A 23,502-nucleotide genomic window follows, 5' to 3' on the forward strand; every position below is an offset into this window, starting at 1 on the left:
CTCCATACACCATAATAATGACAAAGCAAAAACCAGATTTGCAAATTTTACAAATTTATTAAAAATAAAACACTGAAATAAGTACATTGCATAAGTATTCATACCCTTAACTCAGTACATAGTTGAAGCACCTTTACAGCCTCGAGTCTTTTTGTTTTTGTCCTTCCATTATGGATAATGGAGGCTACATGCTTCTGTGAATCTTCAATGCAGCAGATTTTTTTCTGAACTCTTCCTTAGATCATTGCCTTAACGCAAGTCTGTCACTGAGCTCTACAGGCAGTTTATCTTGACCTCAGGACTTGGTTTTTGCTCTGATATGCATTTTCAGCTGTTAGACCTTTTCTGAGAGGTGTGTGCCTTTCTGAATCATACTCATTCAAATGAATTTGCTACAGTTTAACTCCACTCAAAGTGTAGTAACATCTAGAAGCAATATGAATGCTCTTGAGCTAAATTTCGAGTGTCCCAGAAAAGAGTATGAATACTTATGCAACGGGATCTTTTCAGTTTTTTATTTTTAATAAATTTTCACAAATGTTAAAAACCAATTTTTTGTCGGGGGTGTAGATTGATGTGGGAAAAAAGTAATTTAAAGTAGTTTAACATAAGGCAGCAACATAACAAAATGTGAAAATAATGAAGGGGTATGAATAATTTCGCAAGGGCTGTATGGCTGTGATGTAGCAGTACTCTGCTGTAAAATGACAGTGATTAACTCTCTGTACTACCGTGACCTCTTGTATATTCATATTAACTGCAGTAATGTGACATCCATACAGTCTTGTTGCTTAAGTTCAATTAATCATGTTGTCCTGCAAAAGAAAGAGTAACACGTGTCTTCTTCTAAAGCTCTGATAATCACTTTATTGTGACTAGTGCTGTTTCTGATTATAGTGAATGTCAATAAAATGTTTCATTTGTTCTTTATAGAGACTAATTATTCCATTCTCATACAGCAAAAAAACATGCACAGAACAAAATATGCAATAGACATAACGGTATCAGTTAAATTCAATAAGGAGTAGCCTAAGTAATGCACAGTGCAAATATAATAATGATTATGTTTTTAAGTGCATTTTTTTAAATAAATAAATAAATAACACTGCTAACTGTGTAACTAATGTTCTCTTTAAATTACATAAATAAAAAGTGTGGGTTAGGGTTAGGGTTAGGGTTTGTTTTTCAAACAAAATGCACATTCTATTGTCCTATTTTGTAAATATCTTTTTTTTTGTACTATTATTTGTGTAGTTTATTTATATGTATGCAATTTATATTTGGGTTTTCCACATATTTTTAATTTTGAGGAGCACTGTTTTATCAGAAACATAATTTAAACTTGGTTTACATTAGTTCTTTACTCAAATTTACCTGTTATTTAGAAATTAAATTACACTTTTTACCCACCTTATTTTTACTCATAAGAGAAGGCACAGCCATTTGTAAATTTTATGCGTCCAGCTAATTTTGTAGCTTTACAAAACAGCTTGTTTTGCTGCTTGATATTGCAAATTGATGTCTTAACATATTATTTTAATGTATAATCTTAATTATGAACACACTGGTTTGTATTGCAAACAGTTTTGCCGTTTACTGCTTGTTATTCTTCTCGTCACTTCCCTACAGCGGCTAATGAACCAAAAGTCTCACCCATAGGCTTACCTCTGTGTTAAAGAATAAGGCGAATAAAATAAACGTAATTATTGCAATCAATATCAACATCAAGATCTCAAAATGTGCTTTAACTGATTTAACTTTGATGCTTTAAAAACAAAATAATCGCTATTTATTTGAGATTTTCATTTCAGATGAAGTGACTGATGAGAAGGTTTGAGTTGAACCAGCACAGATGAGGACAAAAGTCACAAATGAGAAAGTACATGGAGAGATGAGGTACAGACAGAACAGAAGCATGTTACTGAAAATGATGAAGATATGGAGCATGAGGCACATCATTAAAACATTTCAAAGAACACAATTTTAAAGTGCCTTTTTTCTATTTCCACCTCTATCCTTCAGTACAACCTTCAGAACAAAAACCTCATTTAATTCCACCTTAGAAGCCCTCATGTCCTCATCTTTTTTCTTTTCCTTGAGGATTTTTCTTAAAGGATTAGCTCACTTTCAGAACCAAAATGTACAGATAATGAATGTTCAGTCGTAAAAAAAAAAAAAAAAAAATGTTTGAGGAATACATTTAATTTTCTCCATATAGTGGACTTCTATGGTGCTTGTGAGTTTGAACTTCCAAACTGCAGTTTAAATGCACAAGTGTCTTATCCAGCAAAAATATTGGTATACTTTTTAACCTCAAATGCTCGTCTTTTCTAGCTCTGCGATGCGTAATCTATGTAATCCTGTTCAAAACAGTTAGGGTATGTCAAAAAACTCCCATTTCATTTTCTCCTCCAACTTTAAAATCGTCCTGCATCGTTGCAGAAGTACTGACCTAGTGTTTACAAAGTGAAAGTGCAAAAAAAAAGTGAAACACCCTTAACACAGAAAAAAAAGAAAAAAGCAGCGATACAGGATGATTTTGAAGTTGGATGAGGATGGGAGTTTTGACATACCCTAACTGTCATGAACCGGAGTGCACAGAGTACACATGCACATTGCAGAGCCAGACAAGACGAGCATTTGTAGTTAAAGTGTATAAAGTGTACATTTTTTTCAGAAATGACCAATCATTTTGCTAGATAAGACCCTTTTTCCTTGGCTGGAATCGTTTAGAGCCCTTCGAAGCTGCATTTTGGAAGTTCAAACTCACTCAAGTCCACTCTATGGAGAAAATTCCTGAAGTGCTTTCCTCAAAAAACTATTTCTTCATGACTGAAGAAAGACATGAACATCTTATATGACAAGGGGGCGAGTACATCATCTGTACATTTTTGTTCTGGAAGTGAACTACTCCTTTAAGCATTTCTCAAACATTATTGCAGCCACTGACACCTGAATATATGTACACCAATACTACATTAACATACAAGCTGAAGGCATTTCATTTATTTGGAGGAATCATACGGAGCAGTGTTTATAAAAACAACATTTATTAGTCACGTTCCAATTGACTATTCAACTGAGGGTACAGAGACAATGCTGAAGACGCTAATAATGAGGGAAAGACAGCAAATCAAATTGATACAAGCAAATGGAATGTGGTACAAAAAACAAACCAAAAACAAAAGTAGGCATAAATACAAAAACACAACTGACAGCACAGCCGTAGCACATCATGTTACTAAAAGAGGGATCTAATTTACAACTCTACACCTTGTTAAAAAGGTCAAGCTACTTGGAGGCGAGGATCAGTGCTGCAAATCCGTACAGTACATGAGTGGGACCCGTAACAACAAATGCAAGAATTGCTGTACTGAAGGTCCTCGCCGACTGAGGTGCGACGCCGATCACAATTTGAGCTTCTTCTTGCGGCCACGTCCATCTGAGGTCCCGTCCTGCTTGCGTTTCTGGGCCTATGGGGAAAGACGGATAGGTCATTAAACATTCCTTTTGCTTTCGCTAATTGTTGCAATGAAGATTACACTAGCACAAGCTCACCGAAGATGTACGAGGGCCCCTCTTCTTCTTTTCCGCTTTCTCTCGCTCTTCCAGCTCCATGTTTTCACGTTCGATGAGCGTGATCAGTGTGTTACATCTCCTCTGAAGCTCCTGCACATGCATAACAGTGTTAGGACATTTTGAAACGATGAATATTATTTGATTGCTTGTGATATGACTTTATACTCCTCATAAATCTCACCATGGCTGTGCGGGACTTGAGGAACCAGTCGAAGCGGAACTGGGGCGAGTTGCGTATGCACTGGCGCAGCTCATCATAAACGCTCTCCTTGTCAAAGCCCAGTTTGTGCAGCATGCAGATGAGAAATCGATCCTCCTCCTCGGTGTAGTTCTTTCCTTTGTTGGTGCCGTACGAGATCCTGAGCTGATGGAACGGTGCCTTATAACGGCCAATCTGGAAAGAGACAAATAAACAGTGAATCTTCTGAATCAGTACTTCAGTAACATAATATTTAACATTAGATTTTATTTCTGTTTTCACATTAATCTTTAAGTTTTAGTCAATTTTATTTGTTTTATGTCCATATTTTTTTTTTCCTTTATTAGATTTAGTTTAATTAGTTTAGTACTTCAACTTAAGCTAAACTAAAATAAGAAACTGACTTGGCAACTAGCTGAAACTAGTATTTTATTTTATCTCAAGTAACAAAAAAAAAAAGTTATGTTTTGGTTTTATTTAATGATAATATCCAATGAATTAAAAATCCCAGCAACACTTTGTTTCAAATAAATGCTATTCTTTTGTACTTTCCATTTAAAGAAACCTGAAGAAAAAAAAAGAAAAATTCTGCAAAAATATTAAGCAGCAAAAACGGTTTTCTATGCTGTTATAGTTAATATTTTATTTCTTAGTTTTCACTTCAAATTTTGGTAAAGTACTCGTAATTTGAGAGTTTTACTTTTTTTTTTTTTTTTTTTTTTTATAAATATGCTTATGATATTAATTTTTATTTGATAGTTCAAGTTTTAGTTATTTTTAGTATAACTGATATGCTGTTTTAGTTCATTTTGAATTGGATTTTCTTTATACTTTCCATTTTCACTTTAAATTTTGGTTAGGTTTTAGTAATTGAGTGTTTTTTCCATTATACGAGTATGATATTTATTACTTATTTGTTAGTTTATTAAGTTTTAGTTATTTTAGTATCACTGAATATGCTGTTATAGTTAATATTTTAAATTAGATTTGGTTTTTATATTTTCTGTTTTGACTAAGTTTTGGTTGAGTTTTAGTAATTTTGTTGAGTGTTTATTCCATTATTATACGAGTATGATATTATTTTTTAGTTTATGAAGTTTTAGTTATTTTAGTATCAGTGATGTGCTGTTATAGGTAATATTTTGAATTAGATTTAATGTATTATTTTTTGGTTCAATTTTAGTAATTTCAATATTTTTTTCCAATTTTATATCTTTTTTTTAATTTACCAATGATATTTCAAATTTTTTTATTTGTTAGTTTATTCATTCTTAGTATTAGTATCACTGATATGCTGTTAATAGTTAATATTTTAAATTAGATTTTCTCTATACATTTTCAGTTTTCACTTTTTAGAAATTTTAGTAAGTTCTTGTATCACCGATATATTATTGTAGTTAATATTTTGAATTCAATTTTAATTTATATATTTTCTGGTTTAACTTTTAATTTTGTTTAAGTTTTAGTCTTTCTGTCGAGTGTTTTTTCCATTTTATCAGTTTTACATGTACCTACTTGTAACAGTAGAAAATTACGATTATAATTACATGCAACTAACCCTATATTAAGTAAGTACATGTTATTAATAAATATTAATCAGAATTTAAAAGTAAAATTACATGTAACAAAAAACACCTTAAAACAAAAAGTGTAACCTAAACCTCTCATTGGAAAATCCAATGACAGAAGTGTTGCTCACTTTAGAGTCCAGTGCTTTCTTGATGCTGATCCTCCTCTGGATTCGAGCCTCTCCTCTCTCGATCTGAGCCATGATCTTCTCAATGTCCTGCAGCTCATTGCATCGCTCCCAGAACACAGCTGCACACAAGCACAACACATCTCAACCACATGCTTCCTCTGTACACACTTGAGCGATACAGCGGTCAACAGCATATTCGACATACCAGAATATTCCATGACCTCCTCTGGGGTTTTGCCCTCGACTTCACGGGCGATGTTCTCAATGTCGTCTCGTCCCCATTTCTCATTAGCCTTGATGAACTGATTGAAGTCACGCTTGGTCCAGATTGTAAAACCCTGAGTATAGAAGACATATTGACATGAGCCACATCAACAACATCTCATGGATTCTAGAAGGTTGAAACTTTGAAAGCACAATTCAGACTAGGATAAGGATTTAATGTGGTTTAATGTGAATGCACTGGGATTAATTACACTTAAAGGGTGTCATGATAATATGAGAATGAGAAATCCCGCTGGGATGTACCTGTGAGAGGAGGTTCTCTTTCTCCTCCAGCTCTTCCTCATTAAGTGGATCAGCTTCATCGATCTTGGCCTGTTCCTCTTTCTGCATTTGGGCCGAGTTGGGCAGATCAGGGTTTCTTGGCACCTGTTAACACAGTGATATGACATATTAGGAACTTTAGAAGAAATCATTCATAGATCATATTTTGAATTAGTTTTTACATAAATTTTGGTTAAGTTTTGGTAGTTTGGTAATTAAATTTTTTTAGCTCAAGTTTTAGTATCAGTGATATGCAGTTATAGTTCATATTTTAAATTAGATTTTCTCTATATATTTTGTTTTTGCTTTAAATCTGTTACATTTTAGTAATTTTGTGGAGTGTTTTTTCTATTTTCAATCATGTTATTTTTTTTTATATGCCTATGATGTTTATTCATTTTTATTTGTTAGTTTATTATGTTATAGTTAGTTTTCATATCACTGATGTAAGATTGTTAATATTTTGAATTAGATTTTACTTTATATTTTCCATTTTCACTTTAAGTTTTGGTTAAATTTGAGTAATTGTATTAAGCTCTTCCATTTTTAATCAGTTTTTTTTTTTTAAATATGGCTATGATATGTTTTATTTGCTAGTTTAAGTTTTATCACTGCTGATAAAACTTAATATGATATGCTGTTATAGTTCATATTTTGAATTAAATTTTAATTTAAGTTTTCATGTTAAATTTTGGTTAAGTTTCATTTAGTGTTTTTTCCATTTGTATCAGTTTAATTTTTCATTCAATATGCCTATGATTTTTTTAATTTTAATTTTTTAGCTTATTAAGTTTTAGTATTACAGATATGTTGTTATAGTTAATATTTTATGTAGTTTAAGTAAAAATTTTGGTTAAGTTTTGAGTGTTTTTTTCCATTTGTATCATTTTGTTTTTTAAATATACCTATATTTAATTTTTATTTTTTAGCATCACTGATATGCTAGTTCATATTTTAAACTAGATTTAGATATAGATCTCTATATTTTCTGTTTTGACTTAAAATTTTGTGGGGGGAAAAATCAATTTTCATGTTTTTTTTATATGCCTATATTTATTAAATTATCATTTGTTAGTTTATTAAATTTTAACTAGATTTAGTATCACTGATTTGTTGTTATAGTTAATATTTTTAATTAGATATCTCTAGTTTCATCACATACTAGGAACTTTAGAAGAAATTGCTTCTGAAGATTTTTCATAATGCAACTATAATCACTGAACTGTATGAGACGCACCTTGTAGCCAATAGTCTTTCTGTAATACAGGATCTCTTTCTCCAGCAGCTCAAAAAGCCGAGGAGGAAAGAACTGGAAGTCTTGAACATTGGGCTGTTTGGGAGGACGGGGAGCCTGAGGGAACAGGAGAAAGTTCATTAAGCTTTGGGGTTCGCAATTCACATGCTAATTATGGTCAACGGCATAAGAGCTAATAATACCTTTGGTGCTTTGGGCTCACTGACACGCAGGGCTTCTCTGAAGTACGCATCCACAGCGTAGTTGGCCTTGCGCTCTCTCTTGGGTGGCTCAATCCAGTTAGTGATGACCTGAGGAGGAGGGGAGGTTAGATCAGTCTATCATTTTCAACCCAACACTGCAATGAAAAGTACTTGAAGTGATTTGTAATGCATTACCTTTTTCTTTTCTCTGTAATCTTCACCCTCAAAGTTGTACACGCTGTTCTCGGTGTCCATGGTGAAATTCCTCAGCGAGCCTTCTCCAAGATTTGCCAACTTCTCCTTCATCTCCATTGTCTAAAACAACCATTGGACAGGTCAGGAAGGGCATTTCTCTAAATTAACTGAAGCACATTTCAGTTCAGCTTTGTGAAGTGATTTCTCTAGATCAGAGGTTCTACCTTCTTCTCTCCTCTCTCCAAGATGGCATCAATGTCTTCATCGGTAATCTCACTCTCCTTGGAGGCGAACACATGAGTGGCACCATGTCGAATGATGGAAAGCATCTCATCTTTGCCCAGTTTGCTCGTGTTTGGATCGACCAGCCTGCCTGTTGGGAAGCAACGGTATTAACAATATTAATAAAAAAGAAACTTTAAAAAAAAGATACAACACACAAACACACTGTGACATGAATTCTAAAAATCAGGACATTGGAAAATATTGTGACATTCAATTTATTACATATTATAATTACAAAAAAAAAAAAAAATGTATAATTGCAGTCAATAATTAGAAAAAATGACTAGTAATTTAAAAAAATATATATACTTAATTTTTTTTAAATAAAAAGTATAATACATTTTATATATACACAAACATACTCATACATTTAGAAAAATGTGAACATAAATTGTGACCTTCAGTTGTATAAAATTACAATTATATTTTACAAAATATTATATACATGGATATGAATAAATATTTAAAAATATATATTTATACATTTTTAAAAATATATATTTATACATTTTTAAAAATATATTTTTATTAAAAAGGCAGTTGCATTAGAAAAAAAATACTAATAACTTTTTTTAAACGAACAGTATACCTTAAAAGATTTTATATAAAGTATATATTTAATGATATTTTATAAATATACACACAAAGCCATGAAGTAGATTTTTTTTTATAAAATATTACATTGTATAAAACATCTCAATAGATATTGAATTATAAAAATAATAATTTTAAAAATTATATAAAATCACATCTCACACAAAAATCACAATTCACAAAAATTGTGAATAATTTTTTATAAAAGATAGACAGACAAAGTCCTATCCTAACAAACCATACACCACTGCTAAGCTTATTTATTCAGCTTTCAGATGATGTATAAATCACAACTTCAAAAAATTTAATGTGTGACCCCAGACCACAAAACCATTCATAAGGGCCCTTTTTTTTTTTTTAAGTAGCTTTTGTTTGTTTCACATCTTACCTTGTTGAATGACAATAGAGTCCAAGCGGAGCTTCATTTCTGCACGTTCCACAATTCTTTCCTCCACTGTGTTTTCTGTGATAAAGCGGAACACGCGCACCTGTTTCTTTTGACCAATCCTGTGGGCACGATCCTGAACAAAGAAAATCCAATGAAAGTAAATTAACACTCCATTCCAGAAGAGGTCTGATGCTGCTTTTGGAGAGAAGGACTTTTTAATAAATCAACAGTTCTGGCAAATGAAGAAAAGCAATATGCTACACATGAGTCCAAACATCAAAGCAACAACATAAAATAGACTTATAGAAAAAAAAAAATGTCAGTGTGCATAGTGACCATAGCCTGAAGATCCACTTGAGGATTCCAGTCAGAGTCGTAGATGATGACGACGTCAGCAGTGGCCAGATTGATACCGAGACCTCCTGCTCTGGTGCTCAACATGAACAGAAACTTCGAGCTGTTGGGCTCATTGAAGGCATTGATGGAGATCTGAGAATTTAAGAACAATGTTACAATCTCATTCATTTGTGCTTATTTCAGGGTTCGTACAGATACTGTAAAATTTTACTATAGTAAAACCACGGTTAATTTTCTTAATGGATTTGTATTTGTGTATACTTTTTTCCTTTTAGTTTTCATAACTGTACTGCCTTAACGGTTTGTCTTCTACAGTTGAATTAAAAGTATATATATGAAAAAAGCTTTGCGAAATTGCTCCAAAATCCTGATCCGAATCAAATGATTCTCAAACTCGCACCAAAGTCCCGATCTAAATCAAATGATTTGTGAACTACGCTCTGAAGTCCCAATCTGAATAATGATTTGCAAACCATCATGTCAGATCTGGATTAGAAATGTGGATCATGAATCATTTGACTAGATCAGGACTTCAAATTGCAAATCATTTGATTTGAATCATTCAATTTGCTAAATGATTCATGAACCAGTTCCGATCTAAATCAAATGATTCGCAATATATGCTCTGAAGTCCCAATCTGAATGAGTAGCAAACCATCACTTCAGTTCAGGAATCAGAGCACAGAATGGAAATCATTTGATTTAGATCAGGACTTCAAATCGCAAATCATTCAATTTGCAAAATGATTCATGAACCTGTTCCGATCTAAATCAAATAATTTGCGATATGCAGTCCGAAGATCCAATCTAAATCAAATGATTTGCAATCTACGCTCTGAAGTCCCAGGGTGGTTTTCATTTCTTATTTTTGCATCCTCGTTTCCTTTGCTTGCTTCCTTTCCTCGCGTCTTAGCTCCACCCCCTTAGGATACGAGGGAGGGATTTAAGGAAAGGAAATGAGGACGGAGGAATCAAAGGATGAATATTCTTGACCACTCAAGCGTCACTTCAAAGCGTCATCAGCTGCGCTAAAGGGATTTGCCCATATGTTGTTAAAGTTGGTTATTTAAGGCATTCATAATTATTATTACCAAAGCAAGATGGCCCTGTTTAAATATATGACATTTTTTACACTGCAAAGGTAAAATATAAATGGTAATTATCACGACATTGTGAAGGGGGAGGAGTGCATCACGTTTAGTCGATAAAACACTTCCGCATAGGATACACCTGTGAGAATTGAGATGTCCTACAAGATGGCTGAGCTCGATCGGTTTCCGGGTCATAGGATGGAGGACGGAGGAGCGAGGAAACGAGGAGGGATATGAATGAGTCGCAAACCATCAATTCTTGATCAGGACTCGGAGTGCGGGTAGTGAATCATTTGACTTAGATCAGGACTTCAAATCGTAAATTTGATTTGAATCATTCAATTTGCTAAAAGACTCACGAACCAGTTCCGATCTGAATCAAATGATTTGCGATACGTAATCCGACTGGAGCACTTCGAAACAGTGAATCACCTTGTACGAACCCTGTTATGTAATACTGAGCTGTTCAGTCATGATGGAAGGCCAATTTAGAATCATGAACGTGAAATCATTATCATACCTGTCGCTCCTCATGAGGAGTCTGTCCATCCAGACGGCAGTAACCGTAGTTACGCCACATACAATAATCCTCCAGAATGTCCAGCACCCTGGTCATCTGACTGAAGATCAGCACACGGGAACCTGCAGAAAAGAAGAAAAGTTAAAAACAATGTCAAAAATGTCAGGACTATTCAAGACAGGTTAATATTAAAAGTTTGTCTGGCAGTAAAGTGGTCACCTTGCTCTTTCAGCTTTGGCAGCAGTTTGTCCAGCACCACCATCTTTCCACTGTTGACCACCAAGTGGAGGTCAGTGGTGTAGGGCGGACCAGGCTCAGCTCCATCAAACAAGTAGGGGTGGTTGCAGCACTTCCTGAGCTGCATCAGCACGTTCAACAGACGCATTTTGTCCATCTTACCAGCAGAGTTCAGAATGTCAATGTCCTTCATCAAAATCTTGGTGTACCTGAAGGGAAATAATGACAGCTCATTATTTGTCTGTTGAATCTGATACTTTGGCATACCAAAAAATGGCTGGTGAACACCCTTAAAACACACATTTCAAACATACATTAGTAATATTATTACTTACCATTCTCTCTGCATCTTGCTGAGCCCAATATACATCTTGATTTCCTTTTTGGGGAGGAGAGACTTCTCCACATCAGCTTTGATACGTCTCAGCAGGAATGGACGGAGTACCTGTAACATTAAGAGATTTGTTAGACTGTATGTATTAAAAAAAAAAGCTCGTCTGCTCACCAAGCCCGCATTTATTTGATCCAAAGTACAGCAAAAACACGAAATATTTTTACTATTTAAAACAGCTTTTCTATTTGAATATATTTTAAAATGTAATTTATTCTTGTGATTTCAAAGCTGAATTTTTAGCATCATTACTCCATTCTTCAGTGTCATTTGATCCTTCAAAAATCATTCTAATATTCTGATTTGCTGCTCAAAAACATCTATTATTATTAAGTATGTTAAAAACAGCGGGGTAGATTTTTTTTCAGGTTTATTCAATGAATAGAAAGTTCAGAAGAACAGCAATTATCTGAAATATAAATCTTTTGTAACATTATAAAATGTCTTTATCACTTGATCAATTTAAAGCATTAAAGTAGTTAAAGTATTAATTTCTATAATTTCTTTCCACAAAAAAAAAAAAACACTCCAGACTCGTAGCCTTTGAATGGTATAGTTATTTTATATAGTAAAAATATTCCACAATATTACTGCTTTTGCTGTTTTTTGGATCAAAATAAATGCAAGCTTGGTGAGCGGAAGTGAATTGTTTAAAAAAAAAAAAAAAAAAATACATTAATCTTACCTTTCAAAAACTTGAAATAACATGGTAATATTATGGTAATAATATGGTAATTTTTAAAATATTTTATATACTATTTTTCTAAAATATATTTTTTATTATTAGTATTTAAAAAATAAACCTATTCTCAGTAATCCCACAATTTTATTATTTCTCAATATTTTAAATAATGTTTTTTTATTTAAAACTGAACATTAAAAAAAATAAAACAATTTTTTTTTTTTCCCCAAAATATACTTTTCAATTTCCTTAAGATTTAATACTACATTTTAACAAACATGTTTTCATTGACTCCTATCTACACGTTTTATAGCTGGAATCAAAGTAAAATTCATTTACAGTATGTAGACGTTCCACCAGTTTTGTGTCTCCCAGACAGTTATTGGTGTCAAACCAGGAATCAAAATCCTGCACAAAAGAGAAAGACAAAAACACATTCTTAACAGGCCCAGCTGCAAAAAAGGAAGTTTCAAAATAAACAAATTAGCTCTAACAACAGTATTTCTAGTGGCAGTATCCATGAAGTGGCACCTCTGAGGAGTTGAAGACGTCAGGCAGCAGGAAGTTCAGCAGCGCCCAAAGCTCATGAAGGTTGTTCTGTAGTGGGGTTCCAGTCAGCAGCAATCGATTTGTGGTCTTGAACTCTCGCACAATCTCTGAAAGCTGAGAGAACAAACTTTGCTTTTAGACTAGAGGAAACTAGGTACTCACAATCAATCAGATTATGGTAAAACATGTGGCAGCCGGAAGAAGAATGCAAACCTTTGATTTCTCATTCTTGATACGGTGAGCCTCATCAATGACCAGGTATCTCCAGTTGAACTTTTTGAAGACTGCTCTCTCGATAATAAGCATTTCATAGGAGGTGACGCACACATCCCATTCACCTGGCAGCAGCGTGTCACGGATAAAAGCCGTCTGTAATCAGAAGAGACTGATTGATAAGTTGGACAGAAGTTTACAGCAGTTTAAAAAGTCACTGGAAATCCCTACTTACTCTTTCTTCCCTGTCACCGATGAGGCAAACAGCTCGAAGAGAGGGAACCCAACGCTTGAACTCATTCATCCAGTTATACAGGGTGGATTTGGGCACCAAAACCATGTGAGGTCCAGGAATGTTTCTATAATGCTTCATGTAGCCCAGCAGAGAGATGGTCTGAAGAGTCTTACCAAGACCCTTTTGGGACAAGAGAAGACAAGAAATGTGAGACATTTGTAATGGGCACAGATTAAAAAATATCTTAGATAAAATATTTTAGAGTCAAAAGAATAAAAAAGGACTTTTACAGGCTTGGAATCCACAATCTAAAAATAAAAAAACTATGGTATGTGACCCTGGACAACAAAACCAGTCATAAGGGTCAATATTTTGAAACTGAGCTATATATATATATATATATATATATATATATATATATATATATATATAAAATAAATAAATAAGCTTAGGATAGAACGATATTTGGCCGAGATACAACTATTTAAACTGAGGGTGCAAAAACATTCTAAATATTGAGAAAATCGTCCAAATGAAGTTCTTAGCAAAGCATATTACTAATCAAAAATTACGTTTTGATACATTTACGGTAGGAAATTTACAAAATATCTTCATTGAACATGCTCTTTACTTAATATCCTAATAATGAAAAATCGATAATTTTGACCCAAACAATGTATTTTTGGCTATTGCTACAAATGTACCCGTGCTACTTAAGACTGGTTTTGTGGTCCAGGGTAAGGCTGCTCGATTTTGGCAAAAATCATATTCACGATTATTTTGGTCAATATTGTAATCACGATTATTTAACACAATTATGACTGGGTCCAAAACTTTATATTAGTGAACAATTTAAAGATAGCAATACAACAGAAAAAAAAGATAAAAGAAGAAGAAGAAGAAGAAAAAAAAAAAAAAAAAGTGCTTTTTTTGAAAAAATAAAAAATAAATACTGAATACATTTATGCAAGTCTAAAAATACTACAGAAATTTAATGTAATTATTTAAATGTAAAATAAAAGCGTCTTCATTGTAATTAAACATGCTTTGTTTCTTACTAAAACTACAAAAGTCACTTAGGAGCGAGTTATTTTTGTCTTTGTATTTTTTATGTTTTATTAATATTGAGCACAGAGACGGCAGAAGGAATATTATTTGTTGCCCCTTTAAGTGCCACACGGATGTTATATACTGTTACACATGTATTTTCATTCTCAACTGTTTATGATCATTTAAGACATAACTGACAAAGGTTTTCATGAATAATCACCAAGCGCCTCATTTTGAAATATTTTTGCATGCATTTGACCGTTTAGGCGTGCACCTTGAGCTAAAAGATAACTTTACATGTCCGTGTTCCGTCTCTGAGCACATACACAGAACAGCGCAAGTTCTCATTCTCACTTTTAAAAACACAACATCAAAGAAACATTAATAAATTAAGCACGTCCCGTTATATGAAAGTCACGTTACATGATTTTGCTGATTTACATGTGAAACTAGGCTTTTATAGAGGAGCGCAAACGTACCACTAGAAAGGGGCGGAATGGGGCGCGATAATCGAAACTCGAAACTGAATTTTGATTAATTGCACAGCTCTAGTCCAGGGTCACATATTTTAAATGCACTAATAAAAGGACAATGATTTTGTGGGTGGAGTCATACCATTTCATCGGCAAGGATCCCGTTGATTCCATTCTCATAAAGAGAAATAAGCCAGTTCAGTCCACGGACTTGGTAGTCTCTCAGTTTGCCAGTTTTCACATCTGTCAATAAATGTTCAATGCCCACAATAAGCTCTCCTTGAAAATTATCAAGAGGTTATTGACCTCATTTCATATAAAAACTCTGTTCTAAGTGTTTATAACAGAGATAAAGTGTTTTAATGTGCATTTTACTCACAGGAAGGCGAATCATCAAAACGTGTGCAAACGCTGGTGGCCTTGCTGCTCTCACTCAGCAGCTCCTCATCCTCCTCCTGCTCAGTCCGACGATGACGGTTACTTAAAAAGTATGAACAGTCAGTCAGCAGGCAACATTACTGACACATAAAACTGAAACTATTGGAGTTATGAATTGAACCAATATGTAATAATTAGATCTACATGAACAAATCTAATAGCAATTCTAATTTAAACTGTGTTTAGAAGTCCTCTCATTTGTAGAGACACAATTTGGACAAGAATATTTTAAGATGACTACTAATAAAAGAGTGCATTCCAATTATTCTCAAACTGCAGTTGGGTTATTTTGATTAAGTCAAAATAACAAAAAAATACAGCTAACTAGTACAATAAAACACTAAAAAAAAAACATGATTTTTGCAAAGAAACTCTTGTAATAAAATTACTAAAAATACAACAATACAATAAATATTACTACAATAAAATTTAAATAGTACTAACAAATAATATTACTAACACAAAATACTAAATTAAGCATAAGAAAAACAGCACAATAATATTTTGCTGTAAAACTATTCAAATTAAAACTGTAAAAAGTCACTCTGAAAAAAAAAAAAAAAGTGTGTTCACTCAAGTAAAATTCCCATTATTTTTCTCCATGGAAAGTTAGATTTTTAATAACATATATAAAGTTGTTAATCAACCGTATCACTGGCACCATGATTTTTATGGAGAAAACAGATGGGAAAAATACTTGTGAAACCAATTTTGCTGTAACAGCGTCGGCAAACTCACTCTCCAGCAGAGAGCAGGTTCTGCTTCTCGTCTTTTTTAATGCGAGGGCGGCCAGGCTTCATCTTCAGAGGTGAAGTTGGGGTCTTCTGGGCAGCTGGTTGGATGAAATGAGCAAACAATTCAGTCTGCTTCAGGAGGTACTCGAATCTGTTGGTCCGGTCTGTTTGCTGTAGAAACAAAGCAGAAGACGTCAACAATACACACAACGCCATGTCTACTAACGGATCAACAATCCTGCATAACTAATATGCATTTATACCCAAAGGAACTTTGATTGTTATGAAAGGCAAAATGCATTACCACTTTTTCTTCATATCCACCCGGCTGGTCCTTTTCCTTTGCCGAGGTAGGTGATGACGACTGCGCTTCACTATCCATCGCAGTATCCGATGCCTCATCCTGACCGTTTTCTGAAGTATCATCCTTAAAGAGAAACAAGAATGTTATATTTGCTTGAACTGCAAACACTTAAAAACAGGAGTTTGGCATTTCCTAATGAGAGTGTTTTCTTCCATATAGAGCATTTTCATGACACGTCAACAATTGGCCACATTGGCGGCACTGAACGTAAACAAAGCCACTAAACCGAATGAAACTTGCATATTTTACTGATTACTGCTGCTAAAAATGACCAATTATTGTCATGTTTTGGACTGTATTAACCGGTCGGGAAAAACATTTGGAATATTATAGACAGCCAAAAGTTATAACAAATCAGGGAGAAGAGTCTGTCTGAGGAACAAAATGTGTTTGCGGTTAGCCAAACTGAACCAGGATTTCCAGGGCAAGAACCTAGACAACATTTGTGTTTGTTCGTATCATTTCCAGTCAGGCAGATGAAATATTAGACTAATATCTTAATACTGCTCGTGCATCTCTTTACCATCGATTAACTTGAGCTTGTCAAAATATTGTGCCCTTTCCTGCTTACTAAGTCCGATTTAGCAACTTCCACACATTTTTTCCATGCTTTAAACTGCATAAATTAGCAGAACAACGTATTCAGAAGTACATTAACTGTGGAATCAATGCTGTTGTGTACATCCGAGTATCTTCAATACGGCCACACATCCGGGTAACTGACCAAAATGCAACGCAAGTGCAAACCTTCTATTGTGATTTACTTCTAATTAATTTACAACACATTTATAAAAAAAAAATAAAAGCATAACTTCTCAAGAACCATTTGATTGGACAATACTTTGGAAATGCCCACGAGGGCACAATTATGTCATCAGCACTTTTAGGCCCAGTTTCACAGAGAGAGCTTAGACTAAGCCAGGATTAGGCCATAGTTCAATTAGGACATTTAAGTAATTTTTACTAACATGCCTTCAAAAAAACCTTAACTGATGTGCATCTTGAGACAAAACAAAGGCAATTATATATTTTAAGATGAGTCAGTGCAAGTTTCTTTGAAACAGCTCAGACTTACATTTTAGTCTAGGACTAGACTTAAGCCTTGTCTGTGAAAACGGGGGTTAGTATGTTTTCTATAAGCTTAAACCTTTTAAATGCCTGCATTCAGTTTCAAAGTATACTTTGTTAACAATACACAAATGACCTCTAAATATAGACAAATATTGCATTATTATTATTAAGCAAGCATTGTTTTTAAATGGCCGGTACAAATATTCTAAACAAGACATTCAATATAACATAAGGGGAGACACTGCAGGCAAAAACAGTTTTTAATGCACCTGTCAAGTTTGAGATTGAGTTTTTTGTTTTTTCATAGTGTTTTTTCAGAGTAGTGAAAGAAAACATCCAAAAAACACTGTTAGATGTTTATTTTATAGAACTTTATCTTCTTGTGTCAATAGATTTTTAAAGGCTGTTTTCTCAAAATGAGTTTTTGCTCCTATACTGTGCCATAAATCTCCACTTCAGTAGCACTTACACACACCAAACTTTACATTTTTATTCTCATCTATAGGTTTTTACAGAGAGATTTGTTCATTTATAATTTGCTTGATTTGATACATTTTATTCCCCCCAAAAACATCGCTTTCTGCCTGTTCTAAGTATTTTCTGAATTATGGAGAAAATTAGATACCCAAAATTCCTTCTGTAAAAACATTTGACTCTAATATGTCAAAAAAAAAATTTAAACAAGAATTTTGAAACTGACTTCAAGTGTGTAGATTTTTGTACTAGAAATTAGAGGTCAACCGATGTATCGGTTTTGCCGATTAATCGGCACCGATAGTTGATTGGCGGAACCATCGGTTATCGGCAAAAATCCATGCCGATAGTTTTTCCGGATTGCGTTCTTTGCTGAAGCGGCTCACGCTCCGCTCCGCTGTCACAGAGTATAAGAGGTTAAGCCCCAGACCAATGTTTAATGTCAGGATTGTTACCATATATTTGCATTAGTTTATATCCAGCTGGTCATATTCTTAGCCAACGAAGTTGCAGATTTAAAGACGTGATGTGAGAAAGCAAACCATCTTCATTCAGCCGACAGAATCCTGCCGCGCCACAGCTCGCCATTCAGAGATTGAGTACTGTGACTTTAAGCAATAAGTTTGTATTTCTGTAGCTCTAATAAAGTCTGTATGCTTCATATAGAGCTTTAATTGATGTTTTAGCCTTTTCTTCAGGCCGCGGAAGAATGGTGGGTTTAAATCTTGTAACGCACTTTATTTCACAATGCCATTTTCCTTGTTCTTATTTGATTTTAATAACTGATCAACAAAAATATGTATTAAAAATTAAGATAATTATACAAAACAATTCGCTTAAGAAGGGATTTTCCACAAATAAAAACGTACGAAGTGGTCAAAAATTGTATCTGACCCTCTCCAATTCTCCCGGCGTATGACATTTACAAATTACACAAACTTCTTTCGTAATTAACAGATTAAACTGAATCAAAACACAAACAAATAATATTTAAACAAATGGAAAACAGAAAAGACTTTCTTAAATGGCTACAACAATATAGATCGCACTAGGGTTGGGTCGATAGACGATGCCATCGTCCATCGCCGATGGCCAATAGACATCATGATGCTGAGCCGGCATCGCGATCCTCCGCCCCGCCCCCGCAGCGCCCCGCCCCGCCCCGGCCGCAGCAGCAACCCGCTCACGAAAAACACACACTTAATCACTATATAGCCAAATGAAATGCATGCTTTCAATTTCTGCATCTTTACTTATTTTATTATTATTATTATGAGGAAATAATAACAAGGAAGTTGTTAGTGATCACAATACAAATTACAGTGAAATTTTAAATTACATGAAAGTTCGTTTACATTAATAAATGAGGCATACAAAAACAGCAGAAAAAAAATCTAAATAATTTTAATTAAATTAGATTAAATAAACTACACCAAATATGCCCTTTTCATGGTTTTACCATAATGAACAGAGCTTGGAACAAAAACAAGAGAATATATTTTTTTCCATCGAAATACGAATGTACAATACAAAGCCTAGTATAGCCTACATTATAAATAACACTTTATCATTCAAATACATTGGGAATATGGAAACACTTGGATTTGTGCCGAAAAACAGAGGTGCGTGAGCCCAACACGCTATTTTTAGTTTCGCTTTGTTTTAGTTTCTTAACTTTATATATTTTGTTTCATTTCTGTTCTGTTTTGAATACCTCTACCTTTAAATCATTCGCTTTGGGTCAGGCGTCAGGGTAACTAACTTATGTTTATAGTGTTTATAATGTTAAAACATAATATTTCGCTTGATTTGGTATTATTTCGGATATTACCCTTTCTCTCTAAACATTCTGCTGCTCAGTAAATGCGTTTGGAGAGAGTGGGTTAAGCAGTAAGCAAACAATGAGAGCGTTATTGAACTTAAAAAAGCTGACTGGTCGAAAATATGTTAAGGACCAACACACATCCTCCAAATGCATCTATATAAACCCACGCTTGCTCTTGTCTCGTCTGCACGCACGCACTGTCACGATCTAATGCACTTGTTAATGCCGGATCTTTAAAAACAAATACCGGAACGCAAAAATCCAAAATCGGACATTTTCCAGAACAGGATCAGGCTCAAATTAAGCACTGGTGGACACGGTAGGCTACAATTAATTAATTCGTTATGAATAAATTATTTAACAACAACCATCCCTCGCCCCCGCCCCCCGCAGACGATGCCATCGTCCATCGCGATGTTTCACATTAGACATTGTACGATGCCAAATTGGTCGACATCGCCCAACCCTAGATTGCACTTTCTTTTTCCGTTTGATCATACTTGAAGTAAACATTTGCCCGTTTGTTGATTAAATAAACTGTTTTAGATTTCTGCTTTAACTACACAACGGGTCCTGTGTGTGTGTGATACCTGCGAGTTGTCCGCGCAACGTAGCGCTGCACTTCTGCCCGGTTTCATTAAGGGTGGGTGAAAAATCAATTATCCGATGAATCGCAATCCTCTCTTCAACGAGCTTGTTTTTCCCCGCATATGGCACGCGGCGGGCTTCATTGCACAGAATTTGCACTGTGAGACACGTGCGCATTGCTTGACGGTGTGTGCTTCCACCCGCAGTTTTTTACTTTACTTTATATGCCTTCATTTCTGCCGTTTGTAATGCAGTACTATTAGATGCACTAAACTCACGCACTGCTGGACAGCTGGATTGCGGATGCGGTTAAATGCACTTGCATTTTCGAATACTTTTATACGAAACTGATGTACACACAGTCAGTTATGTTTTCAGAGCAGGACAAAACATCGTATATATCGAAATAGATATGCATTCGTTTGAATGCAGCCTGTTAAAGCAGCCACTGTCTATGATCTCATCAGCGATAATCAAACGAAAAAGAAAGAACTAACTATTGTCTGTTAACTTTCGGATACTTAAAGAACACTTATTTTAAATAAGTAATTGTTTTAAAAGTAGCCTGCTTATATAATAAAATAATAATTTTGCACAAAATAAATTTTATAAAATGTATAAGAAAATGTAGCCATGTGCAGTAATATTGAAAACTGAGAATGTGATGCATGGTTATATTTAGTTGATATTGAAAATTGTAATTAAATTGAATCTTAATTTTAAGAAGGCAGTACTAACATACAGATATTCCAAATATAAACAAAAAGCATAGAAACTGCAATTTTACATATTGTTAAAATGTAAAGATTCCCAATCCTTTACAATGAGCCCATTTGTAACATCAACCAAGATTGATGAAAGCTGTAGAATAGAAGTGCTGTTCCTTGTTAGAGTGTTATTTTGTTAACATTAATGAACTATGAAATAACTTTATTGATCAATATATAATTAATAATTATCGGGTAAAAAAAACGCTTAATTAATCGGTATCGGCCAGTGTGGTCCAACCTAGCTATCGGTATCAGTAAAAACCAATATCGGTCGACCTCTACTAAAAATGTATGCAAATTAGCGCATATTTCATTAAATAATGGCTCATTTGCATATTAAAACATAACATTTTTGAAAACTGGTAATACAAAAAAAAATTCGCAATTATCAATGTAACCAATCAACTGGGTAAGTAAGGTGATAACTATTAGTTGTTGTTTTTTCTCTCGCCTTAAATTTAGTTTAATAACGCAGTTACTAAAACCAACATACTGAATTACATACGGATTAAAAATATGTCTAAACGACAACCAAGTAAACGTTAAAATACGTCTGATAAACATCATTGTACAGTGACTTTTGAGGCATCGCATCGTTCCGATGGCGGGTAATTCCCCATTCAGCGTCACTACAGGAACGTCACATTAAAACCAACGGAACGGAACTGAACTTTTATTTTGAATGCAATAAGAACAAAAAAGAAAAGTGAAAGCCATAAAAATGTATCTACTTGACCCACATAGCGAAACGTGGTTCATTTAATAAAGAAACGTTACAGTTCTGAAAGTAACAGCATACCAACACAATTGTCATAGTAAGTTTATTCAGACAATAACAACACATCAAACTGGCCATTTCGCTAACCCCATCCATAAAACTGCCAATCTACCAGTGTAAAAAGTGATCAAACGCGATTATGAGTGTGAAAATGGACGCCGATCTGCTCATCTATTCATCTGAGACGGAACAATAACGTTACATGCTAACAAAAACTTTCAGTTGCACTCTCGAGAGACGCGCGCGGATGGTTCCTCGACTCTTTGTTTCCAGCTCCATCAGTCCGTGTTTTAAAGTCCCAGATTAACCGTAATGTAATTATGAGTGGGATGTGATGAGAAAGAAGCGCTCACCTCTGCCGGACCGGCCAGGTCGAGTTGGCTCGGCTCTTCCCGCTGCTGCTGCTCCATGCTGCTTTCTGTTTGGGACATGATAGGCCGGCTAATTCCTTTGTTTCGCTATAGACACGAGTGATTCCGTTTAAAATAAGTCCGAAAAGCCGAAAAAGTATATAGGTTTGATTGGGAAGTTTCAAAATATTGCCCAAATAGAGCAAGCACACCACGCGTCATTCACGGCCCCGGCTTTTCTGTTGACACTGTTCCCGCAAAACGGGCCCGGCTATAGACTATCGCGAGATTTACTAGCCGCGTGTGACGTCAGCCGTACACTAAACGGGAAATGCAAATCGAGCCGCGGGGAATGTAGGCTAAGATAGAAATTTGTATATTTGATGTGCTTTTTTATACAGAAAATGAAAGATTGAATTGTAAAGAACAACGTATTATACATTTGTTTAATTTATTAGGCAAATTCCATATACATAAGAAAAAGTGGGCTCAGTGTAAACCAAATTTTTCTCATTTTATTAACGACTTTAAATTTTATGTAAATCTCTTGGAACAAACAAAAAACAAAAAAGCACTGAAAACATGTAATGCTCTAAAAACGTTGAAATTTATGTAATTTAATTTATTTTTTCTGTTTTGTTTCTTCTTTTTCTCTGGCAGCTAATGTTAATTTGATATGAATATGTAATACCTCTTGTTCTTGTGGCATTGAATAAAACAAAATAAAATAAAGACATACAGCCTTTGGTTCCAACAATAAAAGAAAAAAAATTATTACTATCCCTTACAATATTTTACATTCAGAAATTTTCAATAACTTTTTTTTTTTCAAAAAGGTGTTCATATATATTTGAATTTAAAAAAAAAACTGTTAAAAAGGTTACTTGCTTGTAAGACTTTTATAGTGTAATGCATCATATTGTCTTTGTATGTGCCACATATCTTTTGAAAAAAAAAAGATGTTTGCAAATCTATTTATACAATTTTTCTTGGGGATGTTTATTGTTTTTTTTTTTTGTTGTTGTTGTTGTTTTTTTTTTTTTTGGTTCATTCTTTTTACATTTACATTACAATTAATCATTTATCAGACACTTTTATCCAAAGCAACTTACAAATAAGAAGAAATAGCTTTTACAGTTGCTATAGTGTGTATATATATGTAAAATATTTATGAAGTCTTTGCATTTGCAAAATTACATATTGAATCTAATTTAGTAAATTTTGGTTATTTTTAAAAAAGTAAATCAAACTATATCTAAACAGTTTTAACTGGTAACAACATGAATACAATTTAAAGCGGTTTGATGGTTAAAACTTATTTAAGTAGTTTGTTGATATCATATGTTTATATTATTACACATTTTACACAAAAACATAATTTGATGAAAAG

General features: G+C 34.0%; 1 protein-coding gene across 1 annotated transcript; it reads right to left on the bottom strand.

Moving 5' to 3' along the window:
- Nucleotides 1-2,991: 2,991 nt before the first annotated feature.
- Nucleotides 2,992-22,364, bottom strand: smarca5 (SNF2 related chromatin remodeling ATPase 5). Its single transcript, XM_073841973.1, has 24 exons — nt 22,116-22,364; nt 16,197-16,319; nt 15,897-16,063; nt 15,100-15,200; nt 14,863-14,963; nt 13,198-13,377; nt 12,963-13,118; nt 12,732-12,863; nt 12,540-12,608; nt 11,463-11,572; nt 11,110-11,336; nt 10,891-11,012; nt 9,259-9,411; nt 8,923-9,055; nt 7,880-8,028; nt 7,656-7,775; nt 7,461-7,568; nt 7,261-7,374; nt 6,006-6,128; nt 5,683-5,815; nt 5,478-5,596; nt 3,761-3,973; nt 3,559-3,669; nt 2,992-3,473 (listed from the first exon to the last, which is right to left on the bottom strand). The coding sequence occupies exons 1-24, from the start codon at nt 22,191-22,193 to the stop codon at nt 3,408-3,410; spliced, it is 3,108 nt and encodes a 1,035-aa protein (XP_073698074.1). The 5' UTR covers nt 22,194-22,364; the 3' UTR covers nt 2,992-3,407.
- Between the last annotated feature and the right edge of the window lie 1,138 nt (nt 22,365-23,502).

The sequence above is a fragment of the Garra rufa genome, chromosome 6 (assembly GCF_049309525.1).
Source record: "Garra rufa chromosome 6, GarRuf1.0, whole genome shotgun sequence".
In the NCBI taxonomy this organism is placed as follows: domain Eukaryota; kingdom Metazoa; phylum Chordata; class Actinopteri; order Cypriniformes; family Cyprinidae; genus Garra; species Garra rufa.

Bases quoted from the DNA above. Each gene is read 5' to 3' on its own strand.
- smarca5 (XM_073841973.1), bottom strand. From the start codon at position 22,193: ATGTCCCAAACAGAAAGCAGCATGGAGCAGCAGCAGCGGGAAGAGCCG. The intron at 16,320-22,115 runs GTGAGCGCTTCT...TTTCTCTTTAAG, and splicing joins ACCTGGCCGGTCCGGCAGAG to GATGATACTTCAGAAAACGG. The intron at 12,609-12,731 runs GTGCCACTTCAT...TCTTTTGTGCAG, and splicing joins ACGTCTTCAACTCCTCAGAG to GATTTTGATTCCTGGTTTGA.